Consider the following 16,033-nt stretch of genomic DNA (forward strand, 5'->3'; position numbering starts at 1 on the left):
AATAAAAAATTTTAAGCTCTTAAAAAAAAAAGAAGAAAGAATGCTTTAGCTCCTGGTGGGCTTCCCACAAAGCGGTTTAAAAAGAGTTTGTGATTTGTACTGATTCTCTCTGCCTCTCTCCATCATACGTCCCTGGATGTTATAGGTTGGAGTCCTCTGGATGCTTCAGGATAGTGCTCACAGCCCAGAAAGTAGCTGCTGCCTCTGGACAAACCCCCAAGAGCCTCCTCCACCCAGGGCATGGGCACTCGTGGCGATGTACCCCCAGGTAAGGGGCCCCAAGGAATGTTGTTGGGGTGGGGATCTTCCTTGGATACCCCCACGGACTCTGCTCGGGAGATGTGGTCAGGCTGCCATGCCTTTCAATCTGGGCCAGGCTCTCCGTGGGGTCTCCCTGCTCAGCCTCCTGTGGGGGGCTCCCTATCTGGCTCCAGATTTCTCAACCCTTGCCTCCACTCTCTGAGCTGATGGGCTGACTGAGGGTAGAGTTCTGTAGTGGGAAAATGAAGACGGGCCAAGAATGCAGGAGTGGGTCCATGGGAGGGCTGGGTGGCCCCGTTTTCCTCAGCTGACAGGGCAGGAGACAGTGTGGCCAAGTCTGTATCAGGAATCAGCGTTCCAGGCCTGGTGCTGCTGCTGGGAGCCGGCTGTGTGAGCCCGTTTCCTCTGGAGGGTGAGGGAGGCAGAGGTCCTGCCTGGAGGGGAGTGGGTGCTTGTGAGGTGGAGCTGCTGCTCCTGGGAGGGGCCCCTGTAGGGGCCTGGAGACTCCTTGGGAGGAGTGTGGAGAACTGGGAACGCCTGAGCAGTTCAGGGAACAGGCTACTGTGCTCAGGGCCAAGGACCGGGGAGCCCACGAAGGAGGCTGAGAAGGTGCAGCGTGGGGAGGGTTTGGAGCAAAGCTGGGAGAAGTCACGCGGAGAGGGCTGGGAAGTGGGCTTTGGTGGGGACCACGGTGCCTTGGCCGGCTGGGGTCGGGGTGGCAAGTCCCTACCTGAGGGCAAGGCTCTGATTTGGGGGATGGGCCTCAGAGGGCCTGGGGCTGTCTGCCCTCTATCCCGGCCTTAGTGGACTCTAAGACACTGCTCTCCCTCCCTTTCTGTCACCAGCCAAAGTTCCGGCTCCCGTGGCCGTGTACTGTGGCAGCGATCCCCAGAGCAGTGCTGGGCCCCTTGCACTCCCGGGTGGAAGCAGTGACTCCAGCCTGAAGACTTTTGGAGAAGGTGAGATGGGGGAAGGGCCTGGTGACCCCATCACATCAAATGGCCTTCGAGTGTCCCAGCAGCCTCTCTGGGGCCTTGGGACAGAGATGGGTCATTCTACCTGGCAGCCACGCAGACAGGGTCAGTGACCACAGAGCAGAGCTTAGACCTCATCCTGGAGGGAGGAGATGGGTGTGTTTAGATGCCTGACTGTGTCTTCAAGCCGTGGGCAGGTGTTAATTTTACCCTGGTCCCTGCTGGACACATCCTTTGGTTTTAGGTGGGTCCTTGGGCTTCCCTGGTGGCTCAGACAGTAAAGTGTCTGCCTGCAATGTGGGAGACCTGGGTTCGACCCCTGGGTCAGGAAGATGCCCTGGAGAAGGAAATGGCAACCCACTCCAATACTCTTGCCTGGAAAATTCCATGGACAGAGGAGCCTTGTAGGCTGAAGTCCATGGGCTCGCAAAGAGTCGGATACGACTGAGCAACTTCACTTCATTTCACTTTTCAATTCTCTGCTTCAAAGGATGGAGGTGTATCGAGGGCTCCCGCTGGAACAGGGAAGTGGGGCTCTCCTAGGAACTGCAGGAAGGCCCCGTGAGCCCAAGAAGGCAGAGCTGAGGTCCCGGGGCCTGGGTGATGTTAGCACCCAGGGAAGTGGGGGGTGAGTGGGCTCCTCTAGCATAGCAATTCTTGTCTCTGCCTCCCTCAGCCTCCCTCCAGCCAGTGCCCAGCGCCCTCCTGGAGAAGCCGTCACAGCTCTTGAGTGGACGTGGGGACCCTGGCAGCCTCAAGCTGGATGCTCCCCTGAAGGGCTGGCAGGCCAGGAACGGCCACCCTAGGAACCTCGAAACTCTGTCTCTGGGTCCCCACCCACTGGTGCCACTCCCCTCGCTGGAGTCAGAGGCCAACAGTGTGGCCCGGGACACCACCCAGATCAAGGACAAGCTCAAGAAAAGGAGACTCTCGGAGGGCTTGGCAGCATCTTCCTGCGGTGAGCCCTGGGCCCTGCCCAGCCCCCTACCCTAAGGTCAGGGGCCCCAGGCCACCTGGACTGTGAGAGTCAGCAGGGGAGCAGCTGGCAGCTGGGGTCAGAGGTGGTCAGGGGGGCACCCTCTCTAGAGCCCCTGCCTCCTCCCTGGAATGCCATCTCCCACTTGTGGGCCTCTGCAGCGGCTCCCAGCCGGACTCCCCATTCCCACCCTCGCCTCCTTCTAGTCTTCACTGCAGAGGAATTCTTTTCGAACACAGATCTGACCACCTTCTTCCTCCCACTTCTGCCAACTATGCTAAAGCCACCCCGTGGATACAAGGTGGATACAAGGACTGGAACCCTCTGCCCTCCCTCCTAAGTCAGTACTGATTTTGTTCTCCTTTCTACCCAACCTGCCTCTGAATTTTAATTATTTAATTAATTTATTCTGAATTTTAAATAGGTGACTTTGACACTTTCTACCAAATTCTACAGGAGTGGGAAGGGACACTCAGCACAGTCTGGGCTGGGCTTGGGGCTGGGGGAACATCTGCCCCCTCCTCTCGCCATCCTAGCCTCCCCAGGACATAAGACCCTGTTGCCAGCAACTCAATTAACTCCACTCCCCGCACTCCGGGGACTCACTTACTCCCATCCCCACCCCATACAGCCACTCTGGATCCCGGCGGAGGCCCCAAAGGAGTTCCCCTGAGGACTGCCATCCCCCGGGCCACCTCTCTGAGGCTGCTGAGGGTGTCCAGGCCAATGCCGCCCATTCAGAGCATCCCCACCACCCCAGAAGCCAGCGGAGCCAAGGAGAAGGGCCTGGGCCCCCCCACAAGCTGTCAGGGTCCCCAGGAGCTGAGACCTGGTGCCCAGGAGGTAAGGCAGTTGGACTGCTCTGAGTCTTGCCTCCCATCCTTCTGTTTTTCTTTTGATCCTTTACCAATCCCTGTTCCTGGTCCCTGAGCATCTCTGAAGGTATCTTCTCTGGCAGTTGCCCCAGAGGTACCGAGCCAGCTCCTCCTAAGCAGAGGCTGTGTGACCATTCATCTTACACGTAATGGTTCTCAAGCCTTCTCTGATCTAAATGTTCCAGAATTTCCTATGGTTCTGACCTTCCTCACTTTTGGCAAGGGACTGCGACAGAGGGGAAAGAATACTGGGTTAAGACTCAGGAGATTTAGGTTCTGGTTTCCACTCTGCCTGTCACTGGCTGTGTGACCTTGGGCAAGTCACTTCCCTCTCTGGGCCTCAGTTTACACTAAGAAAAGGGAATTGGACCTGATGTTTTTGAGGATCCCTTTCAGCTTTGATGTTCTAGGATTTTCTGAAGTGAGAACAGTAAAACAGCTAATAATAATGACAAAAGGGGTTGGAGTAGGAAGGAGAGGACCCCCTTTTTGTTTAAACGGTAAGGAAACTATGAGCTCAGGGGTCCCAGGGTTGTGTTACTGGAAAGAGAAACAGGATACCTACCGGTGCTGCGGGTAGAAGGGACTACTCTGTGCGAGGCACCTGGGAGGTGAGCTTCCCGAGTGGACTGTTTCATGGACCAGACCCCTCCCTCACCTCTGCTCCCAGGTACAGATTTCCCAACAGTACTTGCACTGCAATGATGAGAAGATGCACAAGTCCCTGGGGGGCATTGTGATCTCACCCATCTCAAAGACCAAGGTGCCTGCTGGGACCTCCTGCACACCTGGCTCCCTTCCCAGCCTCTTGCCTCTAGGCCAGGACATCCTCACGGGCCTGAGGCCCCCCGCCACACGGTAAGCAGCCCTAAATCAAAACTATCTTGTGGTCCTCCCTCCTCTACCCTCCAAGATCTGCTTGGACTCTCTATGACTGGGTCTCCACACCAGGGCACAGCTCTGGGGGCCAGATGTGTGGAGGGCAGGGTCCTCTACCATGAGCCTCTGACTTGGGGCAGTCACAGAGCTGACCCTTGACTCCAGCAAGGAGGGGTGTATAGGCTTAATTAGCAATGTCTTGACCTCTGTCTTCTACCAGTGTCCTGATACGTGTGGTTGCTGCCCTGATGAATAGAGTATGAATAATTTTAAAGCGCTATTGGATTCACGATAGCTCTTTGTGATGGTGCATTTTCTTAATGAATGGACACTAAAAATGCAAGCATTATTGTGTCTATGTACGGTGGGGGGAATGGTAGTCTACAAAAGTCTTGGACTTAAAAAGGGGTCTTCATACTCCAAAAAACTGGGAATCAGTGAGTAGAGGATCTCTGTGTTGTAATGAATCTGGACTTATGGCTTGTAAGTGGGACAGACAGTACTTTCTACATGGCCAAGATCATCCCCATAGTCAGACCAGACTGATGTTGGAGTGTGTGTGTGTGTGTGTGTGTGTGTGTGTTTGAGAGAGAGGGAGAGATAGAGATAGACAGGGAAAAGGAGAGAGAGCCCTCTCTTTGGGGTCTGCTGTACCCATTTCTCTCAAGTGTCCTGTCTCCCACATTGCCTCCCCTTCTGTCCAAATACATGTCCATATCTTATTGTACCTTGGTGGAATGTGGGAACCCATCTGTGGACCTGCTCCTGGGTTTAAGCTCTCTGCTCGATTTTTCTCTTCCTCCACCGACCTCTACCTCCTTACCATCGAGACCGCCTCCTCATTTCCTGCTCTTCCTCTTCCTCCGCTCTGAGAGTTCTTGGTGGCTTTCATGACTCTCTGGCCCCAGATAAGTGACCTTTCTACCCATCCCACTGCTCTTGACTTTTTGGTATTGTCTGAGCTGTTGATGTCCTTCAATTCTTTGCCTTCCTCACCTTCCTGACTTCCAGTCTCCTGTGTGCCTTCTTTCCTTATTTCTTAAATGTATTCCAGAACTCTTCACCTCCATCTCCTTGTTCTTCCCTGGGAGTCTTATCTGTGCAGGTGGCTTCCAAGGTCAAGTGTGATGGAAAACTTCCACATCCCCTGGGCTTCCCTCCTCCTGTTGAGCATTCCCAGGGCCCTCAAGGCTGATGCAGATCCAGCGTTGGAGGGAAGAAGGGAGGGAGGATATAACACCACCACAGCATTGCGGATGGAGCTCTTCGTGTTTCCCCTAACTGTCTCTCTCCCATGACCTCCCAATTTCCACTGGGGTGCAGGAGTGCTCTTTGATCTTCCAATTTCAGCATCATTTTCAACTCTTGCCTCCTGTTCCTAACAGATTGCCACATCCCATGAGGGCTTTCTTAAACATCGAGAGACAATATGAAAGCTACCACCCCTGCCTTTGCTCTTAGTTTGCACTTACTGGCTCCCTTTTGACCTCCCCCTGGAGCTTCTACCCCATCTCCTGTGGCCCTGAGCTCGCCATCCTGATCTTTTGTTTTCATCCACCCCCCCTCCCTGAATACACCCTTTCCATGTATCTCACTTCTATTGACTTCCTGGTGCCAGCAGCTTAAACAGGAGTCTCCTTGGCCAGACATTCAGGGTGTCCTAGTCCACCACTTCACACTTCCTCCCGTGCTGCTCTGTGGGAGCATGAGCGGCAATCTGCACCCCCCATACCCCTGTGTCCAGCCCTGGACGGCCCCTCCCTGCAGCCCCAACATGAGCCTCTTATCCTTGGCCTGCTGATCAGTGCCTACATTTTTCAAGCCCCAGCTCCACGTGCACCCTCTCTGTCAGGTCTTCCCTGGCCTCCTTGGGATGAGGGGAAGGGCTCTGTTCACACAGCATCCAGCCTGTGTGCTGTCCAGCCACCTCCCACCTACTTATTTGCTCACCTTTTATTTCAACCTCATTTCTATTCTTGAACTTGCAGCACTATAAGGCAGGGGCTATATCTGGACATTTCCGTGGCTCCCGTGGTGTCAAGCTCCCATGTTAACTGCCATGGATTAGTCATGCATGGATTAGGCAGATAACTATCTGAAGTATCTGCCTACTTGCTGTCAGGTTGTGACATGGATTTCTCTCCATTGACCCTGGGAGGCTAGCCAACAGCTGGGAGGGAGCCTCCCTTACCATTTCATCCATCCTTTCATCCGTCTATCTGTCCATGTGTCCAGGCATCCATTGACTCACCTAAAAGCTGTTAAGAACCTCTCTGTGCCAGACATTGTATCAGGTGTCATTAAAGCAAAGCCAAGCAAGACATTCTCTGTGTTCTGGGAGCTCATGAGAGATATTTACTAGTAGACCATTGACTAAAAGTCCAGTGAGGTAAACGCTAAGATAGAAGGCTGCCTCTCATTCTGAGGAGCGCTGTGGAAAGTGATCTCAATCAGGCTGGGAAGACTTCTCAGAGAAGGTGAGGCCTAAGCTGAGTTTTGAAGGCTGAGGCAGTCTGTGAGACGGGGCACAGGGCGAGTAGGGGAGGAAGAGTGACTGAGGCGTTCGGGGAGCGGCTAGTTTTCCAGCAGCGCCGTGTCTGTGTGTGACGGGGATGAGATACGCAGGGCTGAAGGGCCCATCTGCTAACCTGAGGAGTGTGAGCTTTACCCTGAAGCGGTGAGGTGCCACTGGAGGCTTTTTGGTGGGTGTGAAGTGATGTCAGATCTGATTTAGGAAGGCCACTTTGGCCACGGCCGTGTGGCATGGGCTGTGCACACCGTCGGGGGTTGCCTCAGGGATCCAGGGGAGAAGCTGTGGGCGCCTGAATGGGCAGAGGCTGTAGGGCCCTGGTCTGCAGTGGTCAGTGTGCAGAGGGGCCCGAAAAGTGAAGAAGTGGGGGAGGGGGTTGGTGACTGGATGGCTGTGGGATGAAACAGGTAGTGAGCTGAGGCCCATGCCAGAGTTACTGGATAAACAGCCAGACAGATGGTGGTGGCTTCACCAGGACAGGGAATTAGGAGGAGAGGCAGGCTTTGGGGCAGTGGGGTGGTCACTCGTGAGTAGGTTCAACTTGTGCTGCTGGGGACACTGGTAGATGCTTAGATGTCCGGCCAGGTGCATGGAGAAGACTGTTGATGCAGGTAGAACTTTGCTGTTCCCATCATTTTCGTGCGGCCTGGTGGGACCACCTCAGGTCATGGTGGTGGTTCAGAAGAGGGAGGAGGGGCTGGAACGCTGTGTGGAGAAAAGTGAAGGCTCTCTGGGTGTGGGTGACCTTGGCCTCTGTCCTTTCTGCTAATGGGTCTCTAGAGAAGGGAAGGAGAGGTTTGCCAAGGTCCACAGCTTGAAGGAGGCTGAGCCACGTGCTCTGAGGCCACATCCTCTGCTCAGAGGGGAAGGGAAAACAGCCTCCAACTGGAGGTCAAAGGGGCGAGGCTGTGGGCCAGGAGCCGGAGGCGGCTGGATCTGAGGGAGGAAGCAGCACCAGGATTATCGGTGCCCCATGCTCACTCCGTGCCTAGCCAGAACCACCAAAGGGACTTCCAGCTCACCTCTGCCCCCAGCCCTGTTAGCACAGCTGGGCAGTGGTGGGTTCCAACGGCAAAGACCTAGTGGTGTGTTCCAATGGACAAAGACCTAGAGCCCTGGGATGTTTGCCTACGGTCTCCAAGCCACACAAGCCCTCCCTCTGGGTCCTGATCTAGGAGGCTGTGCCTGTCCCAGGGAGCAACTCTGAGTCTTGGTTGGCCCAGGCTCTGGCCCTTCCTGTAGACCTCTGGTCCCCTGACCTCCATGGTCCCCTCATTAGAAGCCCCTATATCTGGGCAGGCACTCAAGTGGGCTCTCCTACGGCCTGTCCTCCAGCCATCCCAGCCTGGGTCATCCTGCTGGGTGAACACTCTGAAGCCAGAGCACAGGATGTCGTGTCCCAGTTCTTGTGTTATGGCCTGTCACTGTGTCAGCCCCCCAGAGCCTTCTGCTGTCTATGCATTTCCCAGTGAGAAAAGAGAAGTCCATGTTAGACAATGTATATCTGCTCTTCCTGGGAATGTAAGGCCCATGAATGCATCACCACCTGTCTTAGTGATGCTGTATTCCCAGTGTCTACACAGTGCTTTGCGTATAGTACATCTTCAATAGGGTATGGTAACCCACTCCAGTATTATTGCCTGGAGAATCCCATAGACAGAGGAGCCTGGCAGGCTACAGTCCATGGGGCTGCAAAGAACTGGACATGGCTGAAGCTACAACATGCACACAGGAATGAGTAAATAGTACTGTTTATTTTAAAAACTGCAATTAAAACCAGTGCCAGGAATTCCTCATCTTCCCTTCCCGTGCTCAGTTTGAACAGAACATCTATAAAGCAGTGGTGATTTCCCATCAGCAGCAAAGGGGGTCATTCCCTCTAGACCCTGGAGGGGAGAAGGAGTGGGTCCCTGAGGTCTCATGGGTTGGGAGAGGACTTGAAGTCAGTCTGTCCTGAGCTGGGAGGAGATTCACCCCCATCTCCTGTGCACACAGCAGGGGCAGGGCTTCCTGTTGGACTGAGCAGTTTACTCATGGAGGCTGGCTTCCTGGGGAATCAGTGGTCTATGCAGTCAGAAAACAGGGCTCTGAGTTTTGTCTGGACCAAGCTTGCTGGTCAGCCTGCCCTCAAGTCCAGAAGGAGCTGCATCTCCTGCTGCCTTGAACACCTGGCCAAAAGCCTCTTTACAGGGGCACCCACGGCCCCCTCTGTCTCATCCCCTTCTCATCTGTCACCCCATCCTGGAGCTAGCCTAGGAGCTAGCTCTTGCTTGCTAGCTAGTGCAGCAGGAGCTCTTGCTTGCCATCTCTCATGGTGCTTTTTTCTCCCCCATTCTTTTAAGATTGGTCCCGGAGCATGGGCCTCAGGAGAAGACCCCCAGATCTCTGGGTATGTACACGCCTTGCACCCTTCCATTTGTTATTTGACTCTCTGGTTCCTGGGTTGGATCATGGGATCAGAATTAGGGCTAGAGGAGATCTGGGTGCTCTTAGACTCACTGCCCTCATTTCTTGGAGGGGGAAGCAGAAGTCGCCTGGTGCCAGGGAGGGTAGTCCCTGCTCTGTGCTACCCTCCACCAGCGTAGGTTGCTTCATGATCACCCAGCTGAGAGAGACGGTGCTGTCCCATCTGATAGATAGAGGAAGGGGTGCACTGAGGTTCACCACGCTGGACCTTCTTCTTAGGCTCAGTGCACAGAAAGCACGCAGGTCCTCACGGCTCCAAAGGTGGGGTTTTGTCCCATCCTATGGCTGCCCCGGGCTTCCCAGGTGGTGCTAGTGGTAAAGAACCCGCCTGCCAATGCAGGAGACGCATGGGTCTAAGCGAATAGAGGATTCCTTTCCAGACAGAGTGAGAAATTAAACTGCATCCCATGAATCCCTTGGTCAGCCGATCCCGGGAGGTTTCAGCGTCGGGGAAGAGAACCAGCTGGGCTGGCAGTGAGGCAGGTGGTTGAGGCTCAGAGAGGCTCTCCAGCCTATGACCTAGTTCGTGGGGAGGATGGAAGGTCGAGTGAGGGGACATGGGCAGAGTACCCTGGGCTGCAGGCCTAGGGGCTTGGCGGCAGCTGCTGTGCTGACTGGTAGGAGCGGGTGGACTGTTGCCCAGCTTCCGGGCAGGTCACTCTGTAATCAGCTCAGCAGCGGGTCAGTTGGTCAGGGGGAGGCTGCTGTCCACGAGGCCCCAGGGTCAGGATGCCCAGCTGGGCCCGAAAGGCAGGCCTGGCATAGAAACCTCTGCTGCAGCCAGTCTCCCCTCTCTGGCTGGGCTGTGGCAGGGTGAGCTGGGGCAGTCCAGTGTGACACACACGGGCACCCAGTGTCCCTTAAGAGCTTCCTGAGAGCACTGGACGGGGGTTTTGGGCCAGGAGACGCCAGCCTAGAGCTACTCCCTTGTCTGTCCCACCAGGTTGTTGCTTGAGAACCGGGTCCTTGGGGGCAGGGGCCAGGCTGCTTGGACAAGGCTTCCCAGGGTGTCTCTTGGAGGCATAGGCAAAAGGGGGGTACAAATTGGCAGAGTCCTCAAGAAGCTCTCTGACCTTCCAGCTGTCGGTAGGGGACAATGGTGCCCAATGTGGGCACCACATTTGGCACATTGTTGGGGCTCATGTGGTAGTGTCTGAAGCTGAGGGCTTTCCCGCAGTCTTTGCCCTGGTTAGCTGGCAGCTGGACACCTGTGCCCTCGGCCCTGTCTTACTTTCCAGCAGACAGAGGCTTTGCCCTTGGTTCTGGAGCCTTCTCCCGGGAGGGATCGTTGGTAGAAGGCCGGGGCTGGGCAGAGATCTGGGGGGACCCAGGAGCCCTGCCAGATCCCCAGATTCAAGACACCCTTTCCAGCCTCAGGCAGCCCCAGGTGGTGGCCCCCCTTCCTGGAGGAGCCCTGATTTGCAAGTTCACTCAAGGACAGTGAACTCCGAACTTTGTGAGCAGGAGAACCTGGTTAACGTTTCTTTCACTAAAGGAAAACTAATGGATCTACCCCCACACTGTCCCTAAAACAAGAAACATGTTCTTAAGTCTGTTAATTGGGAAAATATGGAATGACAAAGAAATACTATGGATTTGATGTCATTTGGAAATGAATTTGAATCTTATTAATCATAAGAGCATCTGAAGGTCACTGAGTCTCAGCTTTCCCATCTGTAAAATGAGAGCATTAGGCTGGCATTAGTTCTCTGGCTCTTTCCTGCTATATTATAGCCTCAGATAGGAGCATGGTAGTGTATAATGATCAATGGGCTCATTTTGTTTTTCCTCTTTCTGAAGTACTTGTCTCCCAGTTAAGACAGACTTACATTCTCAGAAAATATCTCAAACCTCTTAGATAACAGGTCTGCCCCTATTTCCTGCCCACCCTCCTCTCCACCCCACCACACCCCAGTCTTAGAATAAAGTGTGCAATAATTGTTGATAGACGGATGCATGGACGGATGCATGAAAGGAGGAGGGTGTTGGTCCTCAGGCAGCCTGTTCTATACCTGCAAGTACTGCTCTGTAGAGTGAATGTAACCTGTGCCTTGCCCTTTTAAGGAAGCATAGGGCAGAAGAACTGAGGGTGGAAGGCTTAGACAGTTAAATGTTACACCAACCACAGGGCTGTAGAGCCTTAATCCCAATGGCTGCTGCTCTCAGGTGCTGGGTGTCCTCAGTTCTATTCTTGTTCTCCATTCCTCAGAGCCAAGACCTTTGATTCCACCTGTCAGAGACAGGTCTGCTGCTCCTGAGAAGCCTGCCCTGCCTTTATCTCAGTCTGCTCCGATGCTGACATCCTTCTCCTTCAGCCATGCCAAAGAAGCTCACCCCTTGTTAAAAGAGGAGGACCAGAAGGGGAGTGGAACCAAGGTACCCAGAAAGCGAGGGGAGGAGGAAGCTGGCGTGAGAGTAGAACACTGGCTGAAGACACACATGTTTCTGAAATAAATAAGTGTGGGACCGGCTTGAGGAAAGCAAGGAAGAATCCTGAGGCAGCTGCTCTAGTCCTTAAGGATGGAACCTGTAGATGGGTTTGGGGTGAAGGCTATGGAAAAAAAGAGAGGAAAGAAAGGAGGAGAAGGATAGAGGTGGGGGGCCTAGGTGAAGGAGAGAGTACAGCAGGGAGATGAGGGGTGGGGCTGAGGGAGGAGGCGAGGACAGAAGGAGGTCACACGTGGTTCAGAAGGAAGCAGGATGTGGGGGAGATGGCAGAAGGGCTTAGGTGAACCAAACCAAGTAATTTGAACCAGCACCCAAGATAGCAACCTAGAGGCAGCTGACTCAGAGGCAGATCAGCCAAAGGCTGTGTTTCACAGGCTGACAAATACCTTGTACTTCTAAGGTGACCTTGATCCAGATGATTCATACAGATCCTGCTGCTAAGTCACTTCAGTTGTGTCCGACTCTGTGCGACCCCATAGATGGCAGCCCACCAGGCTCTGCCGTCCCTGGGATTCTAGATCCTAGTCTGGATGATTTTAGTGAAATTTGGAGAGTCACTGGGCTTCCCACATGGCTCAGTGGTAAAATAATCCATCTGCCAAGGCAGGAATTGCAGGAGACCCTGGTTTGATCCCTGGGTCTGGAAGATCCCCTGAAGAAGGAAATGGCAACCCGCTCCAGTATTCTTGCCTGGAGAGTCCTGTGGACAGAGGAGCCTGGTGGGCTACAGTCCATAGGGTTACAAAGAGTCGGACACGACAGAGGATGCATGTGTTCAGTTCAGTTCAGTCACTCAATCGTGTCTGACTCTTTGCGACCCCATGAACCACAGCACGCCAGGCCTCCCTGTCTATTACCAACTCCCGGAGTTTACCCAAACTCATGTCCATTGAGTCGGTGATGCCATCCAACCATCTCATCCTCTGTTGTCCCCTTCTCCTCCTGCCCCCAATCCCTCCCAGCATCAGGGTCTTTTCCAATGAGTCAGCTCTTCACATCAGGTGGCCAAAGTGTTGGAGTTTCAGCTTCAACATCAGTCCTTCCAATGAACACCGTACTGATCTTCTTTAGGATGGACTGGTTGGATCTCCATGTAGTCCAAGGGACTCTCAAGAGTCTTCTCCAACACCATAGTTAAAAAGCATCAATTCTTTGGCGCTCAGCTTTCTTTATAGTCCAACTCTCACATCCATACATGACCACTGGAAAAACTACAGTCTTGACTAGATAGACCTTTGTTTGTTGACAAAGTAATGTCTCTGCTTTTTAATATACTGTCTAGGTTGGTCATAACTTTCCTTCCAAGGAGTAAGCGTCTTTTAATTTCATGGCTGCAATCACCATCTGCAGTGATTTTGGAGCGCCAAAAAATAAAGTCAGCTACTGTTTCCACTGTTTCTCCATCTATTTGCCATGAAGTGATGGGACTGGATGCCATGCTCTTAGTTTTCTGAATGTTGAGCTTTAAGCCAAGTTTTTCACTCTCCTCTTTCACTTTCATCAAGAGGCTCTTTAGTTCTTCTTCACTTTCTGCCATAAGGGTGTTATCATCTGCATATCTGAGGTTATTGATATTTCTCCCAGCCATCTTGATTCCAGCTTGTGTTTCATCCAGCCCAGCGTTTCTCATGATGTACTCTGCATATAAGTTAAATAAGCAAGGTGACTATATACAGTCTTGATGTACTCCTTTTCCTATATGGAACCAGTCTGTTGTTCCATGTCCAGTTCTAACTGTTGCTTCCTGACCTGCATACAGGTTTCTCAAGAGGCAGGTCAGGTGGCCTGGTATTCCCACCTCTTGAGAATTTTCCACAGTTTGTTGTGATCCACACAGTCAAAGGCTTTGGCATAGTCAATAAAGCAGAAATAGATGTTTTTCTGGAACTCTCTTGCTTTTTTGATGATCCAGCAGATGTTGGCAATTTGATCTTTGGTTCCTCTGCCTCTTCTAAAATCAGCTTGAACATCTGCACGTTCAAGATTCATGTACTGTTGAAGCCTGGCTTGGAGAATTTTGAGCATTGCTGTGCTAGCATGTGAGATGAGTGTACTTGTGTGGTAGTTTGAGCATTCTTTGGCATTGCCTTTCTTTGGGATTGGAATGAAAACTTACCTTTTCCAGTCCTGTGGCCACTGCTGAGTTTTCCAAATTTGCTGACATATTGAGTGCATCACTTTCACAGCATCATCTTTTAGGATTTGAAGTAGCTCAACTGGAATTCCATCACCTCTACTAGCTTTGTTCGTAGTGATGCTTCCTAAGGCCCATTTGACTTCACATTCCAGGATGTCTGGCTCCAGGTGAGTGATCACACCATTGTTGATTATCTGGATGCATGGGTACATACATGCAGAGTCACTGTTATGGTCATCCTTTGAAACAGAGATGTAAGAGTGCAATAAACATGTCTTGAAAGCCTGCTGTGTGCTATGGGATCCAGTGATGCTGATAAGGTCCAGGTACCACATCCTCCCTCTCCAGCGATGGTGACAGACCATGGGACAAAGGAGGAATAATTCAGGGCTATGAAATGATCTCATCCTCTACCCACCTTAGCCACTCACTCCCATGGTCATACCATAGACCTTGGCACTGCAAACATCTACCCCGTCATCATCTCAACCTCAAGCAGCCCATTTGCTCACTTCCTTCTGCTAATGTTCTAGCTCAATCCATCTGACATCCCAACTCCAGCACTTGTCCTTCTCCTGCATCAACAATAATTTCCTGGAAACTAGATCATCCCCACCAGCATCTTAGCTCTCTCTCATCTTAAGAAAGCCAAACTAAAGCAAAAATTCTGCCTTGTCTCTTTACCAGTCCTCTCCTGAGTGTGGGCCAGTAGGTTTAGTTCCCGCAGCCCCACTGAAATTGCCCCCATTGAGGCACTGGTGGATCCACCGTCCCATGTGCAGCAGTCTCAGTGCTCTTTCAACTTGACCGATTGCCAGCGTTTGTGGCTCATCCTTCTTGAATTCCCCACCAAGTAATGGAAATGAGGGCTGCTTCTTTCTTGCTTCTCTAACTACGTCAGTTACACCCTTCCTGGTCCTTCTTTGCTGACCCCTCCCTGTCTTCCTGACCTCTATGTGATGGCACTCTCAGAACTCACACCTCTAGCATCTTGTCTATTTACACTGACTGCTGTAACCTGATACCTGACCTAAGGCATTAGGTACCACCACTATGCGGAGGGCTCCCAAATCTCCCTCTCCAGCCCAGACCTTCCCCTGAACTCCAGGAGTTGTTAACTTATATGACTCCATTTATATAGCACTGATATTCAACATCTGCATTTAGGTCTTTAGTTATATTTCCAACTTACCTTATCCAAGATTTTAACTGTTGAATTCTCACCCACCCCACCCCAAAACTTCCTTTTCCCAGTGTCCTCTCTCTGTGAATGGCAGTAAAAGGCAACTCCAGACTTCCAGCTGCTCTGACCCCAAATCGCAGGCCCATCCCACCTCCTGTCTCTCTTATCCCACACCTCATATATCAGCCAAAGCTGTGGGCTCTACTTTTGAACTTGTCCAGAATCTGGTCATTCTATCATTTTTCTGGTTATCCTAGTCCAAGTCCTGCCACATGGAAATTCTTGGTTCTATTTTTGCAACTTCTTGTGAATCTTTAATTATGTCAAAATAAAAAGTTATAAAGAACAATACTTAGAGAATCCCCCCACCCAGCCAAAAAAAGAAAAAGGAAAAAAAAAGAGGGAATCAGATCATGTCACTCTTTTGTTCAGAACCTCCAGTGACTTGCTGTGTCCTCCAGAGGAGAAGCCCAAGTCCCCACATGGACCACCAGGCCTAGTGTGCTGTGGCTCCTGCCTCAACCCCACCACTCCCGACCTGTGTCCTGCCTTGCCTCTGACTCTGGGCACCCCAACCAGTGTCCTCCTCGGGGCTCACGGCCACACCCAGCAGCCCCTAGACTCAGGGTCTGCTCCTCACTTTGTTTCTGTCTCTGCTTCAATTTCACTGCCTTGAGATCTCCCTACCTGAAACAAACCCCATCACCTTGTGTCCCTTACTTTCCTTCCCGTGCATGATTGCCTGACATTAGAGGCTGGTCTGTTTGCTGCCATCTCACCACTCCTCATAGTTCTTTGGGAGCAAGGCCTCTGAGTTTTTGATCATTTTCAGAACAGCCATTGGCACCCAGGAGCCAGTCATGTTCCTGATGACTGACTGAATGAAGACGGTATAGAAAGCACAATTGGGTCCACAAGGTGACAGAGTTTACTCTGACCTTGTGCCAGATTCAGGTCACCATTGCCAGGTCTGCCCAGGAGAAGATGAGGCTGAAGCAGATGAAGGAGATGGAGTTATTCCGCAGGGCAAAGGAGCCGGAGAGGGACAGAGAGCTTACTTCCCAGAGCCTGGGCTCCCGGAGGACCTTGATGAAGGAAGGTACTGGGTGTTTGGGGAAGGCGCCTTCAGGCTGGGGACACTTCTTCACCAACACCTGGACCAAAAAGAGAACATTTCCACACTTCCCATCCACACAGTCTCCACCCTGAGACTGGACAGGGAGTCACCTTTGCTCTCACGTAGTTCACCGATGAGCCCATTTCCAAAGAGGGTGTCTGGGGCCAGGCAGGACCTGCTCTGTCCA

At 52.4% G+C, this 16,033-nt stretch overlaps 1 protein-coding gene across 3 annotated transcripts in view; it reads left to right on the forward strand.

Annotated features, from left to right (window-relative positions):
- The first annotated feature begins 240 nt into the window (after positions 1-240).
- Positions 241-16,033, forward strand: part of TOGARAM2 (TOG array regulator of axonemal microtubules 2) — a 42,131-nt gene continuing 26,338 nt past the window's right edge. For 2 of the 3 annotated variants that reach the window (XM_061156231.1, XM_061156232.1), the window contains exons 1-8: positions 241-268; positions 1,107-1,220; positions 1,912-2,193; positions 2,843-3,054; positions 3,757-3,944; positions 8,838-8,884; positions 11,171-11,337; positions 15,678-15,828. In XM_061156231.1, the coding sequence (XP_061012214.1) occupies positions 241-268; positions 1,107-1,220; positions 1,912-2,193; positions 2,843-3,054; positions 3,757-3,944; positions 8,838-8,884; positions 11,171-11,337; positions 15,678-15,828 (1,189 nt within the window). The remainder of the gene's footprint in view (positions 269-1,106; positions 1,221-1,911; positions 2,194-2,842; positions 3,055-3,756; positions 3,945-8,837; positions 8,885-11,170; positions 11,338-15,677; positions 15,829-16,033) is intronic. The other variant, XM_061156233.1, reaches the window with a different exon arrangement.

This window comes from Dama dama, chromosome 11, assembly GCF_033118175.1.
Source record: "Dama dama isolate Ldn47 chromosome 11, ASM3311817v1, whole genome shotgun sequence".
Lineage (NCBI taxonomy): Eukaryota > Metazoa > Chordata > Mammalia > Artiodactyla > Cervidae > Dama > Dama dama.